Source organism: Myotis yumanensis, unplaced genomic scaffold (assembly GCF_028538775.1).
Source record: "Myotis yumanensis isolate MYYU_CA2020_CCGP unplaced genomic scaffold, mMyoYum1.0.hap1 SCAF_2, whole genome shotgun sequence".
In the NCBI taxonomy this organism is placed as follows: Eukaryota; Metazoa; Chordata; class Mammalia; order Chiroptera; family Vespertilionidae; genus Myotis; species Myotis yumanensis.
Genome location: NW_027223753.1, coordinates 48,772,180 through 48,786,317, shown reverse-complemented (window position 1 = coordinate 48,786,317; position 14,138 = coordinate 48,772,180). Strand labels below are relative to the sequence as shown.

Sequence of the window (14,138 nt, the reverse complement as noted above, 5' to 3'; positions counted from 1 at the left end):
AAAGCAGGAAAGATGACAGGTGTGTGGCAGCCCACTCCCTTTCAAGACACCTGATGTTACAGGGGAGGCCACTTGCTCAGGGTCCTAAGGTGGGTCCACCATCAGGCTGCTCTGGATTTACTGCATGATGAAGGCAAAACAAACCTAACTAGCAAAGCTAGGGGGGAAAAATACATTCTTAGGCCTCCACAAAAAAGGACAGTCAGAACCATCTTGGAAATCCTTTTATATTGGTGTTTATCAGGGTCTTTTATGTCAATTGCAAAACTAGGCTGAGGCTCCCCCTGTAATTCTCACCAATGTGTCCATTATCTGTAGTTGTGCTGAATACAGTAGCCATTAGCCATGTGTGACATAATTACAATCAAAATTCAGTTCTTCAGTCATATTTGCCACATCCCAAAGAGTCAGCAACCAGTACTGAACAGTGCAGATAGGCCGGTGAGACATAAGACCTGGTATGTAGTAGCTGCTTTATAAACAGTTGTGTGAACAGTCCTCAGGACTATATGCCATTGCCAGTAAGAGCTTTGGTTTCCACTCTGCAGCAAAGCCAAGGAAGTTGTGGGAACTTATTCTGGAGTCTGTAAGTCCACGATGTAATATCAAGCCTCTAGAGAAGGCAATGTGGAAGTATCTGGGTTGCAGCCAACTTGCAGTTCCTGAGATAACCCTGAGCTGGCTTGACTGCCCTCTAGCTGCAACCAGACCTAATGGTAGCACCAGAGGTGATGACAGCGAGCAGAGGACTGGGTCGATGGGCCTGCTGTGCTGGTTGGGAGCACTTCAACTTTCCAAGTTTCAAGCTTCACTCAAAGCATGAGGGAACCGCACCCCATCTTTAACCGATCCAAAGTCAGCTTCTCACCACAGGAGAAGGGGAGTGGTTGCAGGGTACTTGAGGGGAACACAGAAAGGGAGATGTGCTGAGGCTCCAGTTCTTCCGGGGGCTCAGTTCCAGGAGCCTCGTGTGCAGGGAGGTAATCTATATTGGAGGGTAAGTAGCCCTCCTGGGTGGGAAGGTAGTCCCCTGGGAGGACCCGCGAGGGGCTTGCTGGGTTTCCTGGCTTTGAGTTGGGGCTCCTGCTCCCCAGCACCTTGTACAGATCCACTAGCTGCCCTGTCTCCGCCGTGAGAGCTCTTGGAGGTGGTAATCTCGAGGCACTGTACCCTGTTTCCTCAGAGGTATAGTGACCTTGGTCTCCTTTTCCCTTCTCTGGCCAGTTGGCATGAAGGAGCTGTCTGAAGACTGGGGTCACTTGATGCAAGACTTCGCTGATGACCAGGGTCTCGGGTTCTTTCGGAGCGGGGCCGTCTGTCAGGAGCCTGTCCCCGGGCAGCTGCACCTCCTGAGATGGGAGGAAGAAACTCAGGGCTATGCTAAGTGAGTAGCCTGGACAACTGACTTCTCCAGGTTCCAAAAGGCCTCGGCCAGCAATACCTAGTCAGCTCAAGGTGGACACCGGGCCCTTTGCGAGGTAAGAGAGCAGTTCACATTGTCAGGGAGGAAGACAGCAAGAGTCCTGGGGTCCTCTCCACCCCCAGCCAATGAGTGATTCACCGCCCTGCTCCACCTTCAACCAGACTGTTTCTGGTGAGTCAAACTGTACTCGCTGCTTTTCCTCTGGGATAGAGGCATACTGCGTGCAAAGGAAAGGCTGAGCTTGCCTCTGTCTGGGGGAGGAGGCAGGGAAGACTATAAAAGGGTCAGACCAGAATTGAATCTTGAGAAGCGGAGTATTTTTTCAGATAGGTTGTGAGCAAGAGGACTGGTCTATTCTGGAACCTGCTAGTTGTTATGACAGGCAAACAGGCTTCAGAATTAGGAGGTCCCATGGAGGGCTTTTAAGGGATGCTAAGGAGTTTGGGTTTGGATACAACTTCTGAAAGGTTTTAGGTAATATCTTTATCAGTTCTACTCTAATGAATGACCCTTCTAGAATAACTTTTGGAAGAAATTTTCATTCTTTTTCCCCCTGTAACTAACTTTCTCTTGCTTACCTTCTCAACAGCACATTGGTTACCAACTCTTCAATGTTTTACCTCTCCTTTCCAAACTTGCTGCTGATCCCTGATTCCAAGTCCCAGCACTTTATTAGCATTTATTGTAAGGGGCTTCATTGGGCTCTCCTTGCATCCTGGAAACCACCTTCACGCTGACTGATCAAGCAAAGCTCCGGAGCCTTTCAGGGCTTGGACTTCCATATGCAGTAAAGCTCCCAGCCCTGACCTTATCCATCAGATTCCTTCCTCCACTTCCCCATGTTTTTGTTCAGAAATTATTTCAGGCACACCATCCTAGTCTTATTAAAGACAGTGTTTTCTCTCTCTCTATGCCACACTTTTGCTTCCACTGCCAGCCTCTAACAACTTCTGTTTATGGTACCATCCCCTGCTTGACACCTTCCTCTTTCTGTTTTTCTTTTTTCAAATGTTTTTATTGATTTCAGAGAGGAAGGGAGAGAGAGAGAGGGATGGAAACATCAATGATGAGAGAGAATCCTTGATCAGCTGCCTCCTGCACACCCCCGACCAGGGATCGAGTCTGCAACCAGGAAACAAACCGTGACCAGCTGGTTCATAGGTTGATGCTCAACCACTGAACCACACCAGCCAGGTACCTTCCCCTTTCTTGAAGCCCCTAATGACTGCTGCCTCCACTGAATTACAGTAGGAAAGCAACCTCCTGTTAGGTTATTGGCACAGGGTGCTTTATAATGTCACTTTTTAGAAACATGTCTAAGCATGTCAAAGCCATTTGTAAGCAGGGACCATGTCTTAAGGGAGGCTTAAGATGATAAAAGATAGCCTTGGGACAGGGCAAACCCTCAGGACTAGTCCCAAGTTTTGACACCTTACCGCTTGGGAAAACAACCTTTGTGACCTTTGATCCCCTCATCTGTCAAATGTCAAGAGTGCTTTGGTCTGGATTGGCTCTGATGTCCCTTGCCTTGCCTGGAGCATGAAAAGTTTCTAAAAAGTGAATGATGGTGTTGTCTCAGGACAGACTTCTGCCAAGGGCCCACAAGCTGGAGGGTATGTGTGTGTTTCTATTTTCTGGATCCCTGCCCACAGTGGTGCTGGTGTGTGGGTGTGGCTTGGAACATGGCTGGTGGCTCAGGGTGTGGAAGTGGCTCTTATCACAAGGTGAGGTGTTCACCTGTCTTCCTAAAAGCTTGGACAGTGTTGATAGAGCTGTTCCTTTGATAAAGCAGGCCCTGTGGCGGACAGTCCTGGGGCAGGGCCTTTTAGACCACCATTAACTCATGTGCCTCATGGACACTGTTTTAAGATTTTACAAGCTCAAAATGGATTAGCATTCCAGTGATCCCCTTTACGGTTTGGCTTTTTCCTCCAGAGCTTTAAGACACATGTTTTTTTAGCCACATGTTAAGAAATGGTAGGGCCACATAGGGCCCGAGAACAGAAAACGTTTTGTTGGAGTTGGAAGACAGACTATTGTAGTTCTGACATCTGCCAAATCTGTCAATGTCAGAGTGATCTGGTCTGGATTTGGTCTGTCACCAGGAGAGCAGTTTGGGTCTTTAAAGCCAGACTACTCACTTCAGAGGTCAAGCGACACAGGGCTCTGAGGCTGTCTCAAGGCCTTCATTACAGATGCCATGTCCAAGCTAAATTTTTACAGTTTTCTAATTTACCAGTTATTTTTACAAAAGATATATAGTTTTGTAAGAAATTTTAAAAATTCAAAGCAAATTTATGATGAAAATTAAGTCGCCCTCATATCTCCAACCCCTTCCCCAAAGGCCACTCCAGTTATCAATTTTACATGTAGGCTTCCAGAAATATCTGTGAGCGTGTGGAGGGCTGTGTGTATAAAATCTCTCTCCTTTTTATGCAAATAAAAACCCACTTTAGAAACTGTTACAAACTTTTTTTTTTACTTTTAAATATCTTAGAGATTTTTAGACACATATATATCTTTTTTTAAAAAAATAATTGTATAATATCCTGCTGTATGAATATACTCAAAATATTCAACCTGTCCTCCTAGTGGCAGCTTACATTCTGCCCAATTTTTGGCTTCTATTTATAGTGCTCTAATGAACATATTTATACTATATGACTTTGGGTATGTGTGTGGCAATTTCTGTTACCCTTTTTCCGTGTTATTTTGTCTAACCCTTTCTGTGTCTTTCTTAGCATTTCTTGTAGGTTTTTTATGGGCTCTTGTCATGCCCACACCCCCAAAGCTACCAGCTCGGAAGCCAGGTGTCGGTGACTGACCGGAGCTGCTTCCCACCATGCTATTTCAGGCTTTTAGGAAATGAGACAGTGGTATCTCAGCATTGCAAGAAAATGATAAGCTGGTTCAACCTAGTCCTTGAATCCCCTCGAATGCTGGCAGCGGCATCCTTACAGAGTGCATTCCACAGGTCATCACAGTATTGCCACCAAGTGAGGCCTCTCAATCTGTTCAGCTCAGAGGCGCTGACTTTGACAAAGACCCCTCATACCCAGTGTTTAAAGATCTTTCAGAAGGAATAGTATAGTGGTGGATGGCACATCCTGCTCTTATGTGGATTTGGGATCCACCATTTACTAGCGGACTAACGTTGGGCAAGTTACTTAGTCCTCTTTGCCTCAGTTTCCTCATCTAAAAAATGAGGCTAATAGCACACCTTCATAAAGCTATTGTATGGATTATATGTTAAACACATGAAAAATGTTTTTTCAAAGTGCCTGGTATATGTAAAGTAACATATATGGGTATATAAAAAATATAATAATATACCCTACTATAATTATATATCATGCAGATGATATGTAATATATGAAAAATATATGCATAAAATTTAAAAGTATACATACGCTACTGCTATTATTACTGTTCTTGCTATGATAACTTAACAGTGATAAAACCCCTAAACAGACAGAAGAGACATCAAGTATGAGTCTTCCTGGGAAGAAAGTGAATGATAGATCTTTGTTTTGTTTAAACCATGTGCTTTACATTAAGAATAATCTTTACTTTTCTTAATCCTCGTAACAGTATACATGGGAGATACTATCAATTCCTACATTACAGAGGGTAAAACTAGGGCTCAGATGTTAGGCAAGTTGCCCAAGGGTTATCCACATAGTAAGGGGCAGAGGAGAGGTTTGCATCCCAGCCTTATCTCAAAGGCACTAAACTGCAGGGACTGAAATCCTATTGGGGCAGACATGGCTAAGACCAGCTCTTTCCCTAAGCAGCGGCTTGTACCATTGGCTTCTGGCCTGAGGAAGGGTGTCGTTAATAGAATACACTGGGCATTTGAAGAGAAGAATCTTGGAGGAGAAGGGCTATAAGGTGTGAGAAAGGGAGTGTGGGGCTGCCAACAACCTGGGCTTGGGAAGAATATTTGCATACCGCTTTCCTCCCCTCTGCTTTCCATAAATGCACAGTCTTGCTCCATATTCAGATGTCTTAAGCTTCCAGACCTTCCATCAGAGATGGACCATCTGGCCCACTGTGAGCTGTTCTCACCTCTCAGACTGCACAGCAGCGCCTCCCTTTGCTTCCTCTCTCATCTGCCAGCTGAGCAACCTCTCCTCTAAAACCTCTTCCATACACAGTGGGATGACTTACTGGCTTCCTGCTAAAACCAAAATAGTCTGGGTTCTATCTGTTCTATGCTCAGACGGGGCTGGGAACAAACATCATGGTAAAGCTTCAAATCTCAAATTCGAATGAGTCAGTGTCAGGCTAGGGGTAAGCAAATGGCAAAAAATACTTGCTTTTTAAATTTCTTTTAAAGTAAGTTAAGGTGGAGGAGGGGAACATAGGCATAGAGAGGAATGAAAAGCGATGAATCTGAGTCGAGGTCATAACCTTCAGAAAACTCCCGTCAGGGCAGTAACGACTCAGATGGTAACCTAGTATGAATGACTTCAGTTTGTTCATGGATTCCAAGTACCCAGGTTTCCTCCTAACTACAATGGGAAACTTAGATTGCTCATGCCTGGAACCCCATCAACTGACCACTGAGGCTTTATACCTTACCTCCGTAATGAGATAGTTCTTGGCCCAAGTGCTGTTCGCTGGGTCTGGAATTTCTCTGTTACACCACTGAGGTCTGAGGGCTGACAGGAGAACAAATACCCTATAGATATAGAAAACACTGACAGGTTAAGTGAGTACACATGACGTGGAAGCACGGGTTCTTAGCACAGTGATTTCAGTGCAGGGGTACGCAAATAAGTGAAATGTAAACACTGAAGGAGAAAGATGATGCATCATCTAAGGATGGACTAGTTTTCTCTGAAGTTTGGGTAGGTGATAGAGTCACAATGCAGTCACGTGGGGTTTGCTAAATAAATGATGGCACTTTTGCTCAGTGTAATGTTTAGCTGTCACTATGCAGCCATGCACTTATTCAACAAAAATTCCCTAAGGTATGACCAGCACAGTGCTGGGGTAGGACAGCAAACAAGAAGGCATGGTCCCTACTCTTGGGAGTTTTCTAATCATGTAACTACAATGTTCATAAAGAGTTTGTAATGACAAGTAAATTATGCTAAAAGTAAGAAAACAAACAGGATACTAATGATATAAATAACGTAAACATAGACCATGCAAAAAAATGCCAAGAAAAATACCGTAGAGAAACATTCAGACTGTTAGAAGAGTACTTGTGTTTGGTGATCAGAGGAAATATGGGTCTTTTTTTCTACATCTCTAGGTTTTTAAAATTTTTTTAAATGATTTTATATCACCTTTATGATGTAGGAGAGAAAAAAATCCTTTAAATTGTTTCTTATAAATGCATATGGTTAAATATTTTGACTATATTTTTAAAAATTCAAGACCAATATGAAACATCTTTAAAACCTTAAGCTTTGATGTTTAATAAGAATGGTAAGCTCTGGGATGTGTTTAGCTCTTTGAAACAAAAGATGTGGCCATGTGATTAGTTTTTCTCCAAAAAAAAAATGTGAGCAGAGGTACCTGTGACCTAGGATAGATCATGCAGATGAGGGCAGTGCCCAAAGGGTGGTCGGCCAATAAGATGGAATAAAACTGGGTCCCTAAATGACTGTGTGGAGCAGAGCTGCCAACCAACCTGGATGACTTATCTCTTATATGGGGGAGAAATAAACTATTTTATTAAAGCCACTATATTTTGGGCCTTCCCTCCTCCCTCCCTCCCTCCCTCCCTCCCTCCCTCCCTCCCTTCCTCCCTTCCCTCCCTCCCTCCCTCCCTCCCTCCCTCCCTCCCTCCTTCCTTCCTTCCTTCCTTTTTTAAACAGCAGAAGCTTTGCCCCTCACTAATACTATTTCCCTGAAGAGGATACATGTGATCCTAGTTAACTCTTTTTTTAGTTAAACTTTTTCAAAATCTACCTAAAGAGAGCTCTGCTTTGAAGTACCTATCACATACAGGGTTTCAATAAATGTAAAGCCTTTTAGATAAGTTCAATAGCTGGCAGAATGACTTTGAGCTAGTTTTATTTTTACCTCTTCTCTTACGTTATACAACATCTGAAGAAAACTTTGTATTGAGTAACTACCTCCTTAAAAATTCTTTCAATAAAATAATATGTTTAAAGAAATTTTAGAAAATATAACTAAATAAAAGAACTAAAACCACATAATATGATTTTATTCCCTGATATAACCACCATTAATATTTTGGTGTATATTCTTGGGGCAGAGAGTGTTAATTGCTGCCCAATACTTGTTTTCCTCTCTGCCTTAGGAAGAACACCTTAATGTATTGGGACAACCATGAACCCAGCTGTAAGGCCACAATTCTAAACTTCCCTGCCTCACCAAGTTCTGGCCAATGAAATCTAACCAAAGGTATCCTGTGTGACTTTTTCATGTAAAGTCTTCTGAAAAGGAAAGTGTGGGCACCTTCTTTTTTCCCTGTAGTTGTAGAAAGCAGGCATGATGGCTATCATTCCTGCAGCCATTGGACCATGAGGTGAAATGGATGGAAGCCAATGTCAGGATAATGGAGCAGAAAGATGCATTGGAGCTATTCACCAACCCTTGACCTGAGTTTACTTCCCTTACCTGGGTGAGAAGCTGTTAGCTAGTTTGTCATATTATTTTGGATTTTTATCTTATATACAACCAAATTTAATGATAACTGATAATATTTTTTTTGTGTGTGTATGTACTGTTCTTTTAAAAAATGGAAGTACATCTTTTGCAAGATGCTTTTAAAATACAGCGAGTATTCATGATTTTATTTTCTTCTACATCTTTAATGGACACATAATATTGCTAGATAGCATGAGATATATCATAATTTCATTAATCCCATGTCATTGGGTCTTTGTTTCAAATTATTTCCCTTTTATGAACAATACTTTAGCATACCCTTATGATATGCTTAGAATAAATTTCTAGTTAGAAATTGCTAGGTCAATGATAGAACATTTTTTAAAATGTAATATATATTGCCAATCCCAAAAGAAATAAATTTAGTCTGCCATCAGCAATGTATGAGAGTGTCCATTTCTTGGACTCATAGCAACGATAACAACTATCATTTAAAAAGACAGTTACCAAAACTGGCAGGTGTACCCAACTCACTTTTGCCGGAAGCAACGCATTGAGAAAATGCCCACCATGATGATAGCAGTGCAAATGCTCAGTGCCACAAATGTGCTCCAATTGGCTTTACCTGAAAAGACAGCAAACCCTGTGATTGAGTTATCTTCAGTGAACATTTCAAAATACTCTCTATAGTGTGAAACTCGGCCCTACTACAGCTCCTGGGTAGCTGGGCCCAGGAATAGGCCGAGTCATTTTATCCATTCATTTAAGTCACAGCGGTTCTCAACCTGTGGGTCGCGACCCCTTTGGCGGTCGAACGACCCTTTCACAGGGGTCACCTAAGACCATCCTGTACATCAGGTATTTACATTACGATTCATAACAGTAGCAACATTACAGTTATGAAGTAGCAACAAAAATAATTTTATGGTTGGGTCACAACATGAGGAACTGTATTTAAAGGGCCAGAAGGTTGAGAACCACTGAAGAGGAAGGGCCTCAGGGAGCCAATGCTATAGTTCTGGGAGGAGCTCCAGCCCTACAAGGGCTGCTTCCTCTATGGGTGGGGGGAAAAGAGTTTGATATACAATGCACTGGCTGTGAACTGCCCTGGATTCTAGTACTGTATCTTCTACTGACTGATATGTGATCTGTGGACTTCAGGTTCTTTTTTTTAAAAAATATATTTTATTGATTTTTTACAGAGAAGGGAGAGGGATAGAGAGTTAGAAACATCGATGAGAGAGAAACATCCATCAGCTGCCTCCTGCACACCCCCTACTGGGGATGTGTCTTCAATCAAGGTACATGCCCTTGACCAGAATTGAACCTGGGACCCTTCAATCCGCAGGCCGATGCTCTATCCACTGAGCCAAACCAGTTAGGGCTGGACTTTAGGTTCTTGATCCATAAAAGGTGAGTGGTGGTGTCTACATGAAGCTCAGGATGGTTTCCCAAAAGGCATAATGTCAAAAGTGTAGCTAAGCGAACAAGTTAGGGAAGCGCAGACTAGACCGAGAGCTATGCAAAGCCCATGGGAGGAGGAAACAGCTTAGCACTTTCAGGGGACTAAGGCTGTCTGGTCCTCCTTTGGAGTATAAACGAGTGTGAGGCAGAGAATGAAGCTGGATGAGTGAGTAGGACCAAGTCATGCAGGTCCTGGTAACAGAGCAGTTTGAATCCTAGCTTGAAGCCCTTGGGGAACCACTGATGGGTTGCAGCAAGAGGTGGAATGTCAGCACTGGGGGTCTTGCAGAAAGATTCTTCTGATGGAATGAAGGACAGGCTGGGAGGGAGGGTGAGCAGGGGAACTAAAGACCAGAGACCTGCTAGGTTCAGTGACAGAGGTGTATTACCAGGGCTGAGTGGGGGAGTTAACACAGGCAGCCGTTACCACCCCATACAACCAGCCCAATCTGACGTTTCTTCAGCATCTGCCTTCCTTCCTGGGCAGATAGGACAGCCTGGAGCACCACAAGTAGAATGGTGCTGAGCTCTTCATCTAGTTAACTGCTCACAGTTAACTTTCATGGGAGTCACTGGGAGATGAAAAGATGGGTTTTTAATTTTCCCAGTGGAGAAGTACCTGGCATAGAACAACAAAGTCCTGAATAACCAATTTGATACTCCTTGTCAGAAAGCAAGGATAGTGTGTTTTACTCTTGGGGCAAATGCAAACTAGTGCTGCTAGAGAGAACAATGTAACTTAGCTTGTGGAAGCACAGGATAGCTGGGTCACTTTACATACTCAGCCTTAAGTAACTCAAATCTGAGTTTGATTTGTAGTTCTGCCATTTACCACCTCTGTGACCTTGAGTAATTTTTCTGTACCTTACATTTATAAAAGGCATCCTAATCCCTCATTACTTTATTCATTTCATATTGAGTGCCTGGTAGTGTGACCAGGTATAATCATGTAAAAGAGGCACTTTACATGGTTGTGGTCAAGATTAAATGAGCAAAAGTATGTGTTATGTAGGTTGAATTGTGTTCTCCCACACCAAATATTCATATGTTGAAGTCCTAATCTCCAGTACCTCAAAAAGTGACCTCTTTTGGAAATAGGGTTGTTGCAGATGTAATTAGTTAAGATGAGGTCAGACTGCAGTAGGGATGCCTCTAATCCAATATGACAGGCGTCCTTATAAAAAGGGGAAGTTTGAACACAGACACACAAGGAAACCTCAACATGAAGATGAAGGCAGAGATCCACAAGCCAAGGAACGCCAAAGATTGCCTCCAGACTCCAGGTGAGAGGCATAAAACGGATTCTTTCATAGCCTTCAGAAGAAACGAACTCTGCTGATACCTTGATCTTGGACCTTCAGCCTCCAGAAATGTGAGAAAATAAATTTCTATTGTCTGAGCAACCCCGAATTTATGGTGCTTTGTTACAGGAGCCCCAGCAAACTAATATGGTGTAAAAGCACTTAACACATGACTAGTACATAACTATCTGATATGCAGTAGCTGCTATTGCTATTGTTGAGATTATTCTCATTATTCATTAAACAGATATTTAGTGAACAAGTACTAGGTGGTGGACACCATTCTAAGACCTTGAAGATAGAGATAAACAGATACCAGCCCCTGCCCATTGGATTTAGAGTTTGAATATGGGTCAAATGTAGTACATTATGAGGGAAATAGGAGGTGCATTTGGGAAGGCTACCTGGAGGAGGAAACATTTCCACTGAGTTTTGAAGATTGAGTAGACACTGTCTCCAAGCAGACAATGACATGGTAGGGCAGTCCAATTACAGGAAACAAGTGCAAAGGTGTAGCAGTAAGAAAGCTATGAGCAACTTAAAGAAAATCTGATAATCTCCATGCCAAAGGCCGTGGGACTGTACCACCTGTGTGGGAACCCAGGGTGGACTCTTCACCTCTAAAGTTGTTCTTACCTTGCAGACAAAATTCCCTCTCATTTCCTCGGGGGCTTTCGCCAGCTGCTGTCAGAGCTGTCATCCACAGGACGTATCTCACTCTGGGCTGCAGACTGTCTATTGGATGTGAATTTTCAGAGACACTATAGGGAATTTCTGAGAGGAAGATAAAGGAAGCAAGGTACAGATCAAAGGGAATATTTGAATATGGGCTTTTACTCATTGGTTAAGGCTTCATTTAATTTGAAAGAGAAAAGCACATTTCTGTTTTAAAGTAGTCTTAATTAATTAGTACTTAACACTTTAGTAGGCCCTACATACAGTCATTTATGGAGGTCTCACTTTCCAGCATATTAGAAGAAGTAAATATTTTTTCTGGGGCAAAATCTTTTGAAAGAACTTTTATTGTTTTGTTTTTTAAATTATTTAGCTGTAGTTAACTCCTATTTTTTTAAAAAAATGTTGTTATTGACTTGAGAGAGAGAGAGAGAGAATCATTGATCTGCTGCCTCCTACATGCCCCCTACTGGGGATGGAGCCTGCAACCAGGAATCAAACCAGTGACCTCGGTGCATGGGATGACACTCAACCAACTGAGCCATAGTGGTTAACTCCTTTTATTTCCTGTAATGTTTCTGGCATTTACCAGGTATATTTGAGAATCTTTGAGAAAGAAATTCAATATACAAATTGTTTCCAATTGACCTTTTAGAAAGTTAAGTTTAGCAATTAATGAAACAGATATTTAAGCAACATTTATTAATTTTGACTTTCCACTCAGTAGGCTTAGTAGGCTTAATATGATGATCTGCTACAATTTGATGTAAAATTTAAAACCTAGAGCAGCGGTATTTAAGACTAGATTTATTTTGGCAGTTTAAGCCTAAATCATCAGTTCCCTATGCTCTCCACCCCCTGCAGATTCTCAGCAGGGAATATTTTGTTTTTGAACAATGCACTGAGGCTGTTTGTAGGTAGCCTTCAGTAAATAGGCAGTCTTCTCCTCCAGCGATCTTCTGGGTGGGATAAGGGGTGGGAATGGGGGAGGGGACATACAATGAAGGGCAGAACTTCAGCAGAAGCAGTCTGCTGGCTCGCTCAGCAGACTTGCCCCTGTGCTGGTGACTAGAACTCAGCACTTTGTGCCTCAACATCACATTTACTAACTCACAAAGCCCAGGACAAGTCACATGACCCTATTTGCTGAAATTATTTCAACAGTCACAAATATGTACTGAACATCTGCTCTGGATAAGGCACCAAGTATACAAAGGCATTGTATCTGCCTCAAAGAGTTTACCATCAATGAGGGAAACAGACCCCTTACACTCCCCACTCCTGCTCACTGTGGGTACCCAGCAAGATGGAGCCCTGTAATATTATATCCACTCCACCCAAAGGGGCTGGGTTGGAGCAGATCATTTAAGAGCTGTGACTATCAGAGCAATTTCTGCATTTTACATCCTGTTGAGAAAAAGTACCCTGTGGAAAATTCCCAAGCCTGCTCTAACCTGATGAAATTGCTTGCACAGACTTAAGCTTTGAGATCAAACTAAAAAAACTCTTTCCTTCTTCCTAAGTCAGGGGATTAAAAAATTAATTTTGAAGCAATCTTCTGCTCATCTTGCTGCAGCAAAGCATCAGCGAGCATCAGTGAGTCAACCATTGGATTGTGTGAGGGCATCCTTGGCTCTGGGAGTGAAATAAGATGTCGGAACATAAGAGAAGACATTTGAATGGTGTGCTGGGCCCAACGGTTTATACACACACACACACACACACACACACACACACACACGTATATTTAAAGAATAAATAAATATATTTGAAAAATAGGAGACTATGGGGGAGCAGTAAGGAGGAGGATGGTGTTAGCAGTTTGGTTGGCAAAATAGGTTGAGTTGAGTAATGGGAGAAAGAAATCATGCAGGAAATACTGGTTCTGCTGCCTGGGTCTGGGCTGTGATCTCAGGCACAGATAAAAGGGCCATTCGATCCTTAGCCCTCTGAAACTTTAGGCTCAGGTGGTTAAAAGACAAAGGCACCAGTTTAGGAAGATGTGATAGTTGCCAATCATCTGACAGGCAGTGGGTAAGAAGGTCAAGTGGTCTCCGCAAAACTGCTGCATCGTTACCGAAAATTAGTTTTTCCCTAATAGTCTATCTTGATTTAACAACATGGAGGGTGGTGATCACCCATTTGTTATTCAACAAATACTGTTTTTATTAAGCACCTACTGTGTGCCTGGCTGTCTTGTAAGAACAGGGGAGACAATGGTAAGCAAACAGCCATGGTGTCTGCCCTCATGATGCTTAGGGTCTGTGGGCAAAAATAGCCAAGTAGAACAAAGCATAGTGTGTGCACCACTACAGAAGAGCACCTGCCACTGGTGCACATGGAGGTACCAACCAACTTCCCAAGAAGTCTCGCACCATATTCCGCTGGGATTGCACTAACATGCAAATGCCAGGGCCCAGCCCAGGTCCACACCTCTCCTCTCCTGCCCAGCAGGGCTCAGTGCTCCAACCGCACCCTGCATGTCTGTCAGTCTGGGGCCTGGTGGGCAGCGCCACAAGACACATTCTACAGCGCCCTCCCCCTCGGTCTCCATCCTGCTCTTGCTGTTGTGGTGCCTCCATCCTGGTGTCTTTTTCCTTCAGCCTCCTGCCTTCTGTCACTCTCTAGAAGCTGCACTTGTGAATTCACCTGTGATTTCTGGTTATCAAATGCAATAGACAGTT

General features: G+C 43.1%; 1 protein-coding gene across 1 annotated transcript in view; it reads right to left on the bottom strand.

Moving 5' to 3' along the window:
• Positions 1–218: 218 nt before the first annotated feature.
• The window catches only part of IL12RB2 (interleukin 12 receptor subunit beta 2), a 62,405-nt gene continuing 48,485 nt past the window's right edge, over positions 219–14,138 (bottom strand). Inside the window, exons 12-15 of the mRNA XM_070405343.1 lie at positions 11,416–11,553; positions 8,549–8,639; positions 6,008–6,107; positions 219–1,349 (exon numbers count right to left, since the gene is read on the bottom strand). Of these exons, the coding sequence (XP_070261444.1) occupies positions 813–1,349; positions 6,008–6,107; positions 8,549–8,639; positions 11,416–11,553 (866 nt within the window). The 3' untranslated portion in view covers positions 219–812. The remainder of the gene's footprint in view (positions 1,350–6,007; positions 6,108–8,548; positions 8,640–11,415; positions 11,554–14,138) is intronic.